This window comes from Petaurus breviceps, unplaced genomic scaffold (genome assembly GCF_028583685.1).
Source record: "Petaurus breviceps papuanus isolate PSGF00001 unplaced genomic scaffold, PetGlider_PUasm1.0 90925, whole genome shotgun sequence".
NCBI lineage: Eukaryota > Metazoa > Chordata > Mammalia > Diprotodontia > Petauridae > Petaurus > Petaurus breviceps.
The window spans coordinates 4,584,272-4,600,503 of record NW_027187380.1 but is presented as its reverse complement, the minus strand read 5'-3'; the positions used below and the strand labels follow the sequence as shown (position 1 = coordinate 4,600,503).

General features: G+C 50.7%; 1 protein-coding gene across 1 annotated transcript; it reads right to left on the bottom strand.

The window, feature by feature from the left end:
• Positions 1-2,676: 2,676 nt before the first annotated feature.
• Positions 2,677-15,730, bottom strand: ADAM11 (ADAM metallopeptidase domain 11). Its single transcript, XM_069076137.1, has 20 exons — positions 15,683-15,730; positions 15,521-15,584; positions 14,560-14,634; positions 14,336-14,407; positions 12,737-12,903; positions 11,630-11,714; positions 11,389-11,479; positions 10,929-10,980; positions 10,347-10,446; positions 9,909-9,980; positions 9,715-9,807; positions 9,199-9,279; positions 8,966-9,016; positions 8,725-8,788; positions 7,973-8,072; positions 7,489-7,608; positions 7,115-7,283; positions 6,845-6,959; positions 6,054-6,144; positions 2,677-5,827 (listed from the first exon to the last, which is right to left on the bottom strand). The coding sequence occupies exons 1-20, from the start codon at positions 15,694-15,696 to the stop codon at positions 5,779-5,781; spliced, it is 1,725 nt and encodes a 574-aa protein (XP_068932238.1). The 5' UTR covers positions 15,697-15,730; the 3' UTR covers positions 2,677-5,778.
• Positions 15,731-16,232: the final 502 nt, after the last annotated feature.

Sequence of the window (16,232 nt, the reverse complement as noted above, 5' to 3'; positions counted from 1 at the left end):
AGTTACAATTATCATTTTTCCATGTAGGAATGTAAATAATTCAACTTTGATAAGTTCCTTATGATTTCTTTTCCCTGTTTGCCTTTTCATGCTTCTCTTGCTTCTTGTATCTGAATGTCCAATTTTCTATTCAATTCTGGTTTTTTCATCAAGAATGCTTGGAAGTGGGGCGGCCAGGTAGCACAGCGAGTAAGAGCACCAGCCCCAGTGTCAGGATGACCTGGGGATCAAATCTGGGCTCAGATACTTAGCACCCACCCAGAAACACCTGGCCATGTAACCTTGAGCAAGTTACTTAATCCCAATTGCTTAAAAAAAAAAATGCTTGAAAGTCCTCTATTCCAACTGAATGACCATATTTTCCCTTGAAACATGATACTCAGTTTTGCTGGGTAGGTGATTCTTGATTTTAATCCCAGCTTCTTTTCCCTCCAGAATATCATATTCCAAGCCCTTAGATCCCTCAATGTAGACGCTGCCAGATCCTGGGTTATCCTGATTGTGTTTCCCCTATATTCAAATTGTTTCTTCCTGGATGCTTGTAATATTCTCTCCTTGATCTGGGAATTTCAGAACCTGGCTATAATATTCCTAGGAGTTTTCTTTTTGGGATCTTTTTCAGGAGGTGATCGGTGGATTCTTTCAACCTCTATTTTGCCCTCTGCTTCTAAAACATCAGGGCAGTTTTCTTTGAGAACTTCCTGGAGGATAATTTCTAGGTACTTGTTTTGATCATGGCTTTCAGGTAGTCCAATAACTTTTAAATGATCTCTCCTGGATCTATTTTCCACGTCAGTGGTTTTTCCAATGAGATATTTCACATTGCCTTCTTTCATTTGTTTGGATCTGTTTAACAGCATCTTGATTTCTCATAAAGTCACTAGCTTCCATTTGCTCCAATCTAATTCTGAAGAAATGATTCTCCTCAGTGAGCTTTTGAGATTCTTTTTCCATCTGGCAAATTTGGCTTTTTAAGGCATTCTTCTCCTCATTGCCTTTTTGAGCCTCTTTTGCCATTTGAGTTAGTTTGTTTTTTAAGGTGTTATTTTCCTCAGTCAGGCTGTTGACTTTCATTTCATAATTTTCTTGCATCGTTCTCATTTCTCTTCCCAATTTTTCCTCCATTTCTCTTATTTGCTTCTTAAGGTCCTCTCCTCTATGGCCTGTAACCAGCTCATATTTTTCTTTGAAGCTTTTGTTGCAGGAGTTCTGACTTCACTGTCTTCCTCCTATTCCATGCTTTGATCTTTTTTGTTGCCAAAATAGGAGTGTAAAGTTGGGTTGCTCTGTTTATTTTGCTTTCTTTGCTTGCTCATTTTGCCACTCAGTCACTTGACTCCTGGGCTTTTTGCCACAGTAGGACGCTGCTACCAGATAGGGGAGCTTCATCCCAAATGCTGGGGTTTTCTCAGGTGCCAGAGATATTAGTTGGGTGCCCTCTCTGAAGCCTCCACACGCTCTGGCAAGCTGGTCACACACCCTAGGACCTCCACCCTAGACAGTGATCCAGATCCAAGCAGGTTAAAGCAAGAGTGATTATCCCTCAGACTAGTGGCTTGGTCCCCTACAGTCTGCAGACCAGGAACTGAAGCTGTCATGTGGTGGCGGCTGCATGGCCGCGGCTCCTCATCAGCTTCTCGCCTTGCGGGCAGGGGCCGATCACACTCCCAACTACTGGACCCCAAAGTCCACACTGCACTGACCTCTGTTTGTCCTTAGCATCTATGTGTTGATAATTCTGGAAACCGCCACAGCTTCTGGTGATCTGGAGTCCCTCCAGCCATTGGTTGGTCAGGCCTGCCCTGGGGCTAAAACGTCGGGCTCCCTCAAGGCTCAGGTTGGCTCCCAGAGCACTGCACTGGCCGATTCCTGCCGGCCTGCTGAGCTGTCCTCAGCGGAAGGTTAGCTTCTCTGTGTCATTTTGTGGGTTCTGTCCAGGACTGTTTTCTTACCCCAATCCCAGGGAGAAGTACAGTTATCCCTTTCACATTGTGGAGGTTAGGGATATGGCACCCCAGCCATCTGGAAAATCTGCATAAAATTTTTTGACCCTCCCTTCATACCCAAGAAGTCTCATTTTTTTCTTTTACTTTTATGGGTCATTTAGAATAATTTATTGTAAAATTTGGCTTATTTGGTCATAGGCTCTGTGTCATCTTCTGGCCTTCATGTATTGTCTATGGCATCCTCAAAACTCCCCCCAAAATTCCCATTTAATTTCTTATGGAGACCCATGATATATTGAAAACTTGATGGGGAAAATCACAATGTGGAAGGGATAACTATACTTAGATCTGGATCCCCCTTTGCCCTCTTGAGGTGTAAATGATTCTAAGATGAGACAGACTCTTTAAGAATGTCTTACCAAAGTCTGGGTGGGGGCAGAAAAGAAGAGTTGGGTTTTCTACAGGTCAAGGAAGATTTCTGACTTTAGAATCTCGCTGAAGAACAGGAAAGATTCTATTGGCTAGAGCTGATACATCTTCTTTGTGTCTGTTCCCTTCTCAATGAAATGAAAAATAAGCCCCCATCCCATCCATATCCCCAGCCTAGGCTGATAAACTCTAGCATGTTAGAAGTGGGCTAGGGGAGGAGAGTAACCCTGGTACCTCGAGTTGGTGAGCAGAGAGAGGCTGAGAAATCACGTCAAAAGCCAGTCAATCACAAGACCAAGAGTGTGAGTGTGAGCTTTATTTCCCTCTCTTTCCCTTCCCCCCATAATGGTGTATTTACAGGATGCTTCATGAAGGTGGCATCACTCTCGGGGAATCTACAGCTTCTGCCCCAGCCTGGGGAGGTGAGTCACAGGGGCAGGCATCGGGATGAGAGGATGCCAATGGCTGAGAGCATCAGGCTTACCGGTCACACAGAGGTGGTAGACATTCTCTCTCCCTTCCCCCAACCAGTGTGGACACATATACACCATACACACAAGTTTGCAAGTGCACACATACACACACACAACACACACACACTCACACACTGGCACACCCAGAGGTACATTTGTGTGGAGGTGCTCAGGCATGTGCCAACACAAATGTGCACAATCCCACCAGGGGAACTCCATAAGGCATCACTAGACCTGCTTTTACTTTTCCAGGCGCCAGGGCAGGTGTGCTTGGGGCAGGGCTTGTCAGTGGGTTCCCACCCATAGACACCTTGCCTTGGGCAGAGCCATCTAGAACTTGGGAGCATCTAGGACCCTGCCTGGCTAGTTAATGGCAGCCAGGTGCCACCACGGTTCTGACAGCTACTTAGAAGGAATCAAAATGTAGCAGCCCCAGGTCCCCCCAGCTAGCACCTGAGGTGAGGTTTGGGGAGGGAAGGGGGGATGCAGCCCACCCCCCTGTGATCCTCCCCAGAGTTGCCCCAGTTGGGGGAGCCTGGACTTAATAGAAGACATGAAAGGGGCTGAAAACTGCAGCTTTCATCAGGAAGGAGTGTTATTGGTTGTGAAGGAGGGAGGCACAGGCCTTTTTGTCTCCCTTCTCACACATCCCAGACCAAACAGATTTAAACCAGGAGGGAGGGCGTAGGACAGGTCCCCTCACTCCTTAGTTTCTTCGACTCCAGGTCAAAGTTCATAAAGGAAGCCCAGAAGCAGGGTGATTGTCCAGGGAGAGCCACCTATGGATGGTCTCTCTCTCCCCAGATGGAGAGATGCCTCCCATTTTGGGTTCAAAGGGTGGGGGTGGAGAGGCAGCATCAAAACATATGTAAACACTGCTCAGGCCTTGGGTTCAGGGTGGAAGGAGGGATTTTAAATTGAGTGTCTGGGAAGATGTAGTCTTGAAGCCCTGCCTTGGGATTGCAGATTGCTATGGGGACCTTCCCCATTATTCTGATACCCACCATAGCACCAGTCACAGGATACCTTGAACCCAGTCCCCACGGCCAGGGAAGAGGTTCGCCTGCCTACAATGTCTAAGGTCACCCCAATGGGCACTCAAACCCTGAGTTAGTCCCAGAACTGCCCATGAGGGAATAGCTCATGATATATGCCTCCCTGGGATTGCCAGTCCAGTCCCTGGTCCTTGCTGACATTCTGGGGTCATGGCCAGAATCAGGCAGCTTTGGTTTAGATTCAACACTCAGGCCTGTCCTGTGTTTCAGTAGAGCTGGGGAGCTCCAGTTTGGACTAGCGATAGCTAGAAGGACTGCTCCCCAAACTCTACCTTAGATTTGGGGAAAATTTATGTTCTGGGTTAGGACTTTGACCCCATCAAAAGGAAGGGGGAATGAATCCCTGTCTTTTTTAGCTCTTCCTTCTCCCCCTTCATACCAGAATGCCCTTAAAAGCTACCCTGGTCCCTGCCAACCTTGTGGTTACATTCATCATTTAGGACTCAATAAAAAAAATCAGACATCTTAAGCCACCTCCAGGCTCTGACTGGGAGAGTGAGGAAGCCAGAGCATGGGGCCAAGAGCGGTTATCCCCCAAGCCCCTGGAAGGCTGGGTGTGGAGGCCCTGGGACCTGGTATTTTATTGACTGAACCAGTCCTGCAGGCAGGGTCAGCCAAGGTGCCCCCAGGGCCAAAGTGCAGTGTCAGCTGGTGGCTGTCCCCCTCCCTCACTGATGCCCTCGGGCCTGTAGTCCCAGCCTGGGCACAGTCAGTGATGATGGAAGCTACATTCACACGGGGAGGGGTTGAGTGAACACAAGGCAAAGCTGGGCATGAGCTGGAGGAGGGGGGCAGGACAAACACTCCAGCCCCACCCACTCTCAGTGGTAGTGCAGGGGCTGGGGCCACAGCCCATCCATCCCAGGGACCCACCCCACCAAGATGTCCCTTGGGGGGCCTGTCTGATTGCTTGGCCCCAGGAAGACTTTCGCATGGCATGGCTCCTCTGTTGATGGGGTGAGGGTAACCGTGTTCTTTCCCCTTCCAGGTGGTGACAGTGAGTGCCAGGCAGGGGGTGGAGAGGAGCTTAGGCCCCACCCGACCTGGAAGAGAAACAAGGGACCAGAGAGGGTGAGGGATCCATCTTACAGAGGGGATGGCCTACAGTCCAGCTGAGCACACAAACACCCAGAGAACTGACAGGGGAGCTGGGGGGAAGCAAACCTCTCGTTGTCGAGTTCCTCCCTAACCACCCCACACCCCAAAATGGTGATGTGAAGGAGATCGCCAAAGTAAATAGAATTTAGGACCTTCTTCCCACAAAGGCCCTCGGCAGAGAAGCGGATTCCCCCACCCGCCACCCTAGATGTCTGAACATCTGGTCTCTGAGAATGACCTGTCTGTCACCATGACAATCTATAGAGGGTGAAGGGAAAGTCATGGAAACACACGAAAAGCTAGAAGGGGAGGAGGAGCAGGGGAGGTCAGACATCCGATGATATGGAAGAAATGAACAGATGGGATGGGGAGACAGGTGGATTTGGAGCCTGTGTTCCCCCTTCCCCAGGGGACTGGTGCTATGATTATTTATTGCTGGAGGACAGAGTTTGAGGAGGCCCAGTGAATATTTTAGGGGCCTCCGTCTGTAGTGGGGGCTGTGGAGAGCTGGTGGTGGAAAAGGATGGCCCCATAAAGTGACCCTTTCGATGAGTAAGCAGGTGGATAAGCCAATAGCCAGGCTGGATCCAAGGTAGGCTGGAATCACGGAGGGCATTGGGGTCTGTCATTCTCCAACCTAGCGCCCCACCCCCTGCAAAGGGAACTAGGTGGTGAGTAGTGAGCTCAGGTCTGTGCCCAATGGAGGAATCAGGATGGTAGCTGATGATGGAGATGGAGACAGAGGTGGATGCGGGTGGAATGGAGGTGGAGATGTCATCACACTGCCCCCTGCTGAGTCGGGTCATACCTTCCTCGGCGGATGTTTCTTCAGGAGTGAAGAAGGGAGGGGAAAGGGAGAGAGGAGAGACAGAGTCCATTTAGGGACTTACTTCCTTGTGCCAGCCTTCAGTTAGCCCCGTCAGGACCAGGACTCCCCCCTTCCCAAAGGACGGCCCAGGGTCATCAGAGGCCAGCCACTCATACACGATGGGAGCCACACAGTGACCCCACCCCTGGGTCAGTAAGATCATCTGAGGGAGGGCAACGCTTACTTGAATCCCCAGCCAGTGCCACCCAGGACGATGGCTGCAACTAACACTGCCCCCGCAATGGAGCCAATGATGATGTTGGTGCCGCTGGGACCTGGTGAAAGGGAGTTGGATCTCGGTTAGAAATGAGTGGAGAAAGAATGTGTCTACAAGAAGCAATGGATGGAGGAAGGAGGGGAATCAGAAAAATACAGAGGTAGAGGATGATTAAAAAGATGCTGACTGAGGATTATATCCCAAAGAGATCAGAGGAAAAGGAAAAAGGCCCACAAGTACTAAAATACTTATAGAAGCTCTTTCTGTGTTGGTAAATGAAATGGAATTTTTTTTGGGGGGTGCCCTTCAAGGGAATGGCTGAACAAATCACATGGAAAGAATGTAATAGAATACATGAGAAATGATGGAGATGATTTCAGAGAGACCTTGGAAAACTTGTAGGAACTGATACAGAGTGAAGTAAGAAGAACCAGGAGAACAAGTTATAGAATAATAACATGGTAAAGACAAGAACTTTTGATTAATTCGATGAATAGACACACACAATAAAATATGCTAACCCCCTCCTAACAGAAGTGATAAGAGTGCACCATGAGACATATAAGGTTTTGGACAGAGCCAATGAGATATTTTATTTTGCTGGATTTTGAATATTTCTTATGGGGGAGGTTGTTTTTTTTTAATGGGGGAGGGGAGGGGAGAAGGCAGAGGAAATATATCTGAAAAAGTGTAATTTAACTTAAAAAAAAAAAGAAAGATGGATTTCTCACTCCAACCCCTAGATCCCCAAAGCTCACCCTTGTATCTCTCAGTCTCTTCTGTGGGTGGAGATGTGGGCATTGGGTTGTAGACACTGCAGTCTTTGCCTGTCCAGTCTGACTGACAAATGCATTTCCCTTCATTGCTACAAACCTGGGAGGGAGAGGAAAGGCTCTGTGTGAGCTGGGATGTCACCATCTTCCTTTCCCTTCCCATCTCCATCCCCTTTCCCACCCTCCCTGGACAGACTGGCTTTGACCCATTTCATGGAAGGATCAGTGTCTGGGCTTGGAGTGGTCAGTACCAACCCCATGGTCAGAGCAGATCTTGTGGCCTGCACTGCCTGGGCAGCTGCTGAAGTTGAAGGCTGAGGCTGGGAGGCAATGGTGGTCCAGGCAGAGCATGTTGGGGCCACAGGGAGTGCCATCTTCCACATAGCTCAGGTCTGAGCCGTCTGCTAGTTCCACATGGCCCCCCCTGAAAGGAAAGGCAGCCTGTGCTTCAGTCTCTGGGATATACTCCCCCCTCACTTCCCCACTCTCTTGTCCCTTAATCAAAACCTTATCCCCTCAGCCTCTCCCTCCCACTTAGTTTTTTCCTCCTCTCCCCCTCTAATCCTAGCCCCAAAGAGATGGGTTTCCCCCTACCCTTGGGTGCACTAAAGAGATAGGGCTCCAGGTACCTGCAGTCAAGCTCCCTGCCCTGGTGATAGAAGGTGATGCTGTTGATGTCCCCACCAAGGTCCCCCAGCCGAGGCCCCCCAGAGATATTGACACAAAGGAGAAATCCACAGAGCACGTCCCTGGGAGTGAGAGATGGGGAGAGACAGAGATGAGTGTACCCTACTTTGATGATTGGCTCCTAATCTGAAACACAGCTCCAACCCTGGCTCATCAAAAACCCAAACCATGACCCTGACCCTAACTATAATTCTGAACAGATGAAGAAACTAAGGAATCAGGAAGTAGAGACTGATAGGGACACCTCATAGCTTCTTACCATCTCTCCCACCCTCCCTCTCAGCTTTTCTTGCCTTGGTTTCTGCTTCCTTCTTACCTCAGGGCCCTTGACCTAAATAGAAAATTCTTGGGGAGGCCCAGAGCCAACTGTCTCCCCCACCAAGGAGCCCAGGGCCAGGGCTTCCTCATGGGAGGGGACCCACTCACTGCTTACTACACTGGACCCAGCCAGAGCCCTTTCGCCCACAGTTTCCTCGTTCTGTCCCCTCCACGTTCAGCCGCTCATAGCAGTAGCGGTCAGCAGCATCTGTGGGAAACAAAACACCCAGCTTGCCCTGAGCTCTCTGAACTGCCCTTCCTCGAAGGGTTAACAACCCAGCCCTCTTTTGTGTCATGGATCCCCTTGGCAGTCTGGTGAAGCCTATGGATCCATTCTCAGAAGAATGTTTTTCAAATGTACAAAGCAAAATACAATGGATTACCAAGGAAACCAATTACTTTGAAATAATTACTAAAATTAAAAAAAAAAACAACCCCAAATTCATAGACATTAAGTTAAAAACTCCTGCTGTAGATCATCTCTCTATGTGTACATCCAGCTAGATCTTTGAGCTCCTGGGACCTCAGGAAGGGCTCCAGGTGAGAGACATTCACCCAGACATTCTTCTTCTACACCCTCAATCACACCTTCTTGGCCCCCCAACAAGAAACCCATAAAATATAGATGTTGGATGAGACTTTAGGATTACTGGGGCCACTTAATCAACTCACAATTTTAGAAACCACCACCACGATTTTGAAGACAGGCCTGGGGAAGGTTTACCCAAGATTTGTCAAACACTAGAACCCAGTGCTTCTGATTTCTAATCAGAACTCTTCCTACTATAACACATGATGTGTTCTTGTCTGTATTCATGAGATGAGACTGTAGTCGGGCTGGTAGCATGCATAAGACTCACTGTGGCCCCAGAGTGCCCGGCACTGCTTGTCCCTGGTTTTGCATCGTCCTCCATAGCAGCGACCCTGAGAGAAAGAGAGACAGACAGACACAGAGGGCCAGAGATAGGGACACAGAGATAGACAGGCAGAGACAGAAAAAGACAGAGCACTGAACCTGAGACTTCTCCAGGGATGGCACTGGGGAGGAAGGTGGGAATAATGAAAAGCCCCCTCCCTAGATCTCCCTTTGTCATTCATTACCTGTTCCTGCTCACAGTAGTAACCATCCAGCTTGTGCAGGTTGGGGGGACACTGCAGAAATAAGGGTGATTGTTTGGATGCCCAACCCCCACTTTCCAATGAGAGTGGACTGGAAATAAATGAGGTCAGGGATGTGCTGTACCCCTCCTCCCATCCAGAAGTGGGGGGGGAGGGACGGTTGGGCTGAGATTACTTGGGAGGACAGCCCAGTCCCTCAGGGGCATCACACTGACCTGGCTGGAGTCCCCTGTACAGGTCTCTGCAATGTCACATTCATTTACAGCCTCTCGGCAGGACACTCCCCTTGGCTCGTACTAGGAAGGGGGCAACAGGACGAGATATTAAGGGAATCCTTCCCAGTTCCCTCCCAATGGCGCAAGCCTAGTCTAAATCTTTCCACGACCCACCCCACTCAATCCCTTGCCCATTCATTCTCAAAACCTGCAATCAATCGCTCCTTTCTCGCTCCCGGCCCCGCCCACCCGTGGACTGCCCCCATTCATTCTCCCGGCGTTCCAATTGCCACTCCTGGCTCGCTCTTGGCCCCGCCCCCAAATGTCCCTTCCCTAGGACCGCCCTCATTTCACCTCCTGGCCCTCCGATTGCGGCTGCTCGCCGGCGCCCGGTCCCGCCCCCTCCAGACTCCGCCCCAGAACCTCCCACTTCATTCTCCAGGCTTTCCGATTTCGCCCCGCCCCAGCACCGCCCCCACTCAACTTTCCCGCCCTGGATGGCCGGCTGCCCTTCACCTTGCATCCCCGACAGCACAGCCCGTCGCTGCACATGGCGTCGTGGGTCAGCGTGCATTTCTTGCAGCAGTTCCCGCCGGCTCGGTTGCACTCCTGGGAGAAGAGAGGGAAGAGTAGAGGAGGCGAGCAAGCGCCCGGCTCAGATCCCGGCCTCGCGCCCCACCTCTCCCTGGCTGCCCCGTCTGCCCACTGACCTGTACGGATCCGCAGTCACACTCCTCCCCCGCCTCCACGAAGCCATTTCCGCACTCCGGAGGATCCAGCAGCTGCGGAGGGGTGCGATTGCATGGAGGATAGGGGAGGACCCCTCTCTTGCCCTTCCTCCCTAACACCTAGATGAGGGAAGGGCCTAGCCTCCCTGCTCCCTAGGTTACCCATTGTGCCTGCTTGGCTGGGGGAGCGAGAAGTAGGGGTTCCCTGGACCCCAAATCCACGGCCTGTCCACGCCTAGTCCCACCATCTACCTCTCCTCGGGAAGGAGCGAGGGAGGGGGCGGGGAGAGGAAGGGGCCTCCTTTAGGAGGGAAGGTGGGGCCATCTAGCCCCGGGGTCCTTTCCAGAGTTGACTTTACACGCTGCGTGCAAGCCGGTAGCGGGAAGAGGGGTGGAGCGGGAGGGGCCGAGGTTAGCTACCTTGAGGGGCTTGTTGAAAAGGCAGCTCCCGCCTCCCTCCTGCAGAAACTGGCTGTATTCCTCCAGGCTACAGCGCGAGAACTTTTGGGGCAGGTAATGTCTGAAAGGGGTAAGGAGGGCGCTCAAGTTCAGCCTGTATCCCGGACTGTCCCCACCACCACCCGACTAGTCCCTGCCTCCCCAAGGGCCACCTGGACTTCCCCCGGGTGAGTTGTGGTGGAAGCTGACCTTCCCTAAGGCCAAGGGAGCCACACCTGGGCTTCCTTGGGGCGTGAGGGGAGCTGACCTCTCCCTTGGATTAGGGGATAGGGGCCAGGTAGCAATGAGAGAGAGGTACTCTACTCTAAACCAGGCTTGGGGAAATATCTGGTGACCATTACTGGGAACTGCATGTCAGCCAGCACCTGGGACTCCATTTGGGCAGAGCTCCAGGAGAGCTCCCCTCTCTTCACCCCATGCCCAAGGCCATGAGTCCAGCTGCAGGTCTTTTTAGCCCAGTCTTGTTTCTGGAGCTACCTGGATCTTGTGCCCCTCCTCTGACCCCATCTTCCCTCCCCCCCCAAAAAAAAAAAAGGAGCTCACCCTGTGTCTTCCATCATACAGCCCTGCCAGGTATCCGGACATTTGCAATCACCTGCAGGAAGATCCAGGGCACACTTTGAGAGAAGTCCCTGCCCTTAGTAACCTAGGACTCTCCCCTATACTTCTCCCACTCCATCTTCTTAATCTAGCTGCCTTTCTCCACCACAGAGACCAGGGACAGTGTGGTGGAAAGAGAGGGCTCTAGGTTTTAATTCTGCTACTTAAAAGCTGTGTGACCTTGGGGAAAGAACATGACCTCTCTGGGCCTCTCTTTCCTCCTCTGTAAAATGAGAAGGGTAGGGAAGAAGGCCCCTTCCAGCTCCAAATCCCATTGGTATATAGGTACGTGAATGAAAACACCCCTCTTCTCCTTTCATTTTCATGAGCTTGAGACTTGGTCAGGGACAGGGTGTCCAGGGGGCCTGAAGGCTCTGGAGGTCAAAAGACTTTAAGGGGTTACCTGCTGAACTTCGATGTTTGTTCCACATCATACCCAGATTCTGCCCCAGAGTCTGTGCCAATGTCACTGCCACATATGCCACAGTGCCATACTGGAAGGAGTGATAGAGAGACAGAGATCAGACCCAAACCCTAAAACAAGAGGAACCCCTACCTGCCTCCAGAATCTTCCTAACCAGCTCCATGCTCTGTTTCTTCCTCTCCTAATCCCTGGTCCCTGCCCAAGCCCCCAAGCCTCTTACCTCATTGACACCACCTCCCCTAGACTGGGAGCAGATGCCCCCAACATAGGCAGTGCCACTCCTTGCATTCTGAAAGGTCCTGCCCCTGGAGGAGGAATGATGGAGGGAGATATGATGTAAGTGGTAGGTCTGCCAAATAAGTAGCTATGGGATAATTTAAGATACTACTAAGGTCCTCTGTATACACGTCTTCTCCCCCCCCCCCCCCCCCAATGCCTGCAATTCCACCATTGCTGGGTCATTTCTGGAGCTGGCTGAGCCTCTTCCTATGGGCAGTTTAAAATGCAAACATCCCTGGGAGGGATGACACTTCTACCACTGCTAACTCACTCTGTGACCTTGTAGGAATCATTTTCCTTCTCTGGTGCTCAATTCCCACAGCTGCAAAATGAACTAGCTGATCTCTGAGGTTCCTCTAACTCTAAAGATTTTAAGATTTCAGGATTCTAGACCTTAACACCTTAGTGTGAATTAGTTTATCAGATTATTTTTTTTTCCTCTCCAAGAGCAGAAAATATGAGAGCACTGGAAACCTGGAAGGGAAGGGGTCACCAAAAAGGGGGGAGAAAAAAGAAATAAGGGAGCATAGGATTTAGCTTTCAATTGACCAAAGAGGAGGCTGTAGAGAGGACACAGAAAGGAAGGTGGGGAGAGAGCTTTGCCGTAGCAGGAATGGAGGGAGTTATAAAGAACCCCCATTTTGGACAGAGATGATGGTGGGAGCAGAATATAAGTCAGAACCATGGGGGACAGGACTGTCAAGCTAAGCCTGAGAGAAGCCACTCTTTTTTTCCTTTGCATTCTTCCCGTTCCTGGGTCCCAGTCTTGTCTCCTGCTCCCTCTGCCAGGTCAGCTCCATTCCTGGAGCTGCTGGGGGGCTTGCTCTCTCCAGGAGTTATTGATAGGGAACTCAGGAGTTCAGTAGGGATAACTGAAGGGACCCCAGAACACAGAGGGTGCCATTTGAATCTGGGATAGACTGGCCTCTCTCAGTGCTCCCAGGAGGGTCTGGGAGTCTAGGGGAGAGTCTGGAGAGGAGGAAGAGTTCTGATCAGGAAAGGAAGGGAGAAGAAGAAAGGGTCAATGGGGTAGGGCAAGGAGTCTCACGAGAAGAGGTGCGTTGCATCGCTGGGCTCGGGCAGTCCCTCCCGCCGGTAGACCATAAGTCGAGCCAAGGTCTCGAGAGGGTCATCCTGTACCTGGATCTTGTCACCACCGGCCCATGTTTCCATAGCAACCAGCACAATTCGAGTGTTAAGCTGATCTTTGTACAGCTGGGGATGAAGAAGAGAATAGTATACCCGTGTTTCCCCGATAATAAGACACTGTCTTGTTAATTTTTTTGGACAGAAAAACACCAGAGGGCTAATTTTCAGGGGAGGGCTTATTTTAATGAACATTGACAGCAATTTTAATAAACAGGTAAATGTGAACAAAAAAATGTACCTTTATTCAATAAGCAAATCACTGGGGAAGAACAGGATGACGCGCTCACTGCTGCAGCTCTAATTGGATGCAGCTCGGAGCGCTGTGTGTGTTTCACGGGAGGGGGGAGGGGGTGGAGGGTGCATACAGAGGGTACCGTAATGTAGCGTGTAACACAGGGGATCATCTTCACTACAGTAGCAATTTCAATAGGGCTTATTTTCGGGGGAGGGCTTATTTTAGAGGAATCTTACAGTAAGGGGAGGGCTTATTTTCGGGATAGGTCTTATTATCGGGGAAACACGGTAGTTGGCACAGTGGTAGGATTTGTAATCAGGAAGACTTGAGTTCTAATCTTATCCCAGACACTAGCTGTGTGACCCTAAGTCACAACCTCTCTCTGCCTTGGTTTCCTCATCTGTAAAATAGGGATAATAATAGCTCCTACATCTTAAGGTTGTAAGGATAAAAATGAGATAATGTTTGTTGAGCACTTTACACTCTATACAAATGCTAATTATTATTGTTACCATCATTATTATTATCCAGGGGCAAGATAAAGGGGGAGCAGACCAGGAACGGCCTCCGACCTCTTTATGTAGTCTGGGCCTTAGTTTTCTCCTCTATAAAATGGGAGGTAAGTCCTGCGCCTCTGCTCTATTCTGAGCAGGAAGAGACTGAAATTAGAGCAAAAACTCTGCGGTCACTGCAGAGATCACAGCCCCTAGATTCACCCTCAGTCCTTGTTCCTTCTAGGGCATGGATTCTAGGTGGTATAATGCATGGAGGGCCTTGGTGTCAGGAAAACCTGAGACAAAATCCTGCCTCAGGTGCTTCTAGGCCACTTGAACCCGGGCAAGTCATTTCCCTTCTCTCAAGGGCTGTGCTAAGGATCCAATGAGGTAATAGGTAAAGAACTTTACAAACCTTAGAGTGCTACATACGCATTTGCTATTATTTCACTCATGACCCTGGGTAATGGTGAGGGAGCTAGCCAGGGAGTCAAAGGGTGCCAGAAATGGGACTAGGGGCTGGCTGGGAGAAGGGTGTCAAGCACAAGGCCCCATTGCACCTTGCAACAGTCCCAAGTACACCAGAACCAGATTAAAATAGAATTGGGAAATAGTTAACAAAATAAAAGGCAACATAAGGGGTCCCCTATGGATGGTTTAGTGGCCCGTGTTGCAGGAATGGGGCCCTGTCTGTAGGGAAGGTGGAGATGCTGCAGGCTGGGGGCTAAGGAGGGAGTCACATCAGAGGGGAGGACAGGGCACTGCTTACCACATCAGCCAGGTTCACCACAGACTTGGCGAAGTTGCTGGTAAGGACAACAGACTGACGCAGCTGCTCAAACTGACAGCAAGAAACAAGAGAGAAACGGTGGGAGAGATTGGGGGAGGGAGAGTGTCCTGAAGAGGGCAGCATCTTCTGGCCCTCCCCAGCCTTCCCTTCCCTTGCATACCTGGAGCCAGCCCTGATCGCTGCCTCCAACCCCAGGAACTCACCAGCTGGTGGTCATTGATCACGATGAGTTCCACATATTTGGTCTCACTGTGCACGGTGGAGTGGCCACGCCGGACCTGGGGGTGTGGTTGGGGGTGAGGGACAGGTGACAAAGCACCAGTCCTCCTCTCTCCCTGAGAGCTGAGCCCAGATCACTGGAAACTCTTTAAGTCCCAAAGAACCTAGAGCCTCCAGCCAGCTGGGAGATTTGTGGATTATAAATTGGCAACTACAGATTCTAGAGCAGATATTCTTAACCTGGGGTCCATGGAACCTTAAGAAGTCTGTGAACTTAGATGTAAAAATAACTAGTTTAAAAAAAAACTATAATCTTCAGTTTCCTTCGTAATTCTATATATTTGCTTTTCTGCATTTAAAACATTATTCTGAGAAAGGGTTCATAAGCTTCCCCAGGCTACCAATGGGGTCCTTGATACACAAGGGTTAAGAACCCTTATTCTAAACTCAGATTCTGCATTCACTTTCTTGAGCTGGGGGATCGGATTTTCTTGGGACACACACAGCACCAAAGGGAGCCCGCTCATTGTGAGTTCAAGGCAAGACTATAACACGGCATCCTCTTCCTCCCCATCCCTCCATAATGGCTTGGTGCACTTTTCCCCTTCGTGTATCTTTCTGGAGCCCAAGGCTGTATGCCCAATATTTTGCATGCTTGATGCTAGGACAGCAGATCCTTAGGTCATGCTTTTGGTCTGCAAAGCATTTAATGATCTCATTGGAAGTGGGAGTACGGCAGTGGGCAGATGCAAACACATGCATATGAGTGGGCAGTAGCTGGGGAAGCTACAGGCTCAGGAATAGGCCGGTTGTACCCTCTCCCCCACAGAAATTCAGCAGCCCCAGGCCATGCTTGTCAGGGTCCCCAAGGCTGCAGGCTCCTCCTGCCTGAGTCTGAAACCTGAGGATTCTGCAGCCTGAGGTTTCCATGGGCCCCATACCTGCCTTTTCCTTCTCAGCCTGGGCAGGGCTGGTGGAACCGGGAGTGAGGGAGCAGCAAACAAACAATCTGGGAGGAGGGAGAGCAGGTGAGGGTCCGACCCAGATCCCTTCTCCCTTTGTATCCCCCCCCCCTCACCACTTCTCCCCTTGCTCCCTCTGCCTCACCTGGTTCCCTGCATCCAGGGATTGGGAGAAGAGAGGTTCGGTGGATGAGGTGGGCGAGAGGCCCCTATAGTGAAGAGGGAGGAGTCAGCCCACTCTGGACCCTCTTACTCCAGGGAAACAGAGGCAGGCTAGCAGAGGAAGCCCAAAGGGGAGCTTCTAGCATTTCCCTCCTCCCTTGACCTTATAACCCCACCAGCCAAGGCTCCCATGTCAGTATGTCAGATCCAATCTCTCAGCTCCTCAGGTTCCGAGGTCAGGACCTTGGGGGACAAGTACCAGGAGATGGGGGTGGGAGGGAGGGAGGTAAGGACATTGGAGTCAGATCTGAGGTTACTGGGGGGACAGGCAGGGATACTGTGTCTGGGGTTACCTGACTGACTGGGGTGAGAGGAAGGAAAAGAGCTGAATAACATTCAGTCCAGGTGGGGTAGAAAAGGCTAGCTTGCCCCTTTAGGGGAAGAACCATAATTCCTAGTATTTATGGGGAGAGTGAGTAGAGCCGAGACCCCAAGAGGCAGGCACCAGGGGTTAGGAGGGAATGACTGAATGA

Excerpts from the sequence above, each read along its gene's own strand:
- ADAM11 (XM_069076137.1), bottom strand. Across the intron at positions 9,981-10,346 it reads TTTTCAACAAGCCCCTCAAG|CTGCTGGATCCTCCGGAGTG; the intron begins GTAGCTAACCTC and ends ACCCCTCCGCAG. Across the intron at positions 8,789-8,965 it reads ACTACTGTGAGCAGGAACAG|GGTCGCTGCTATGGAGGACG; the intron begins GTAATGAATGAC and ends TCTTTCTCTCAG.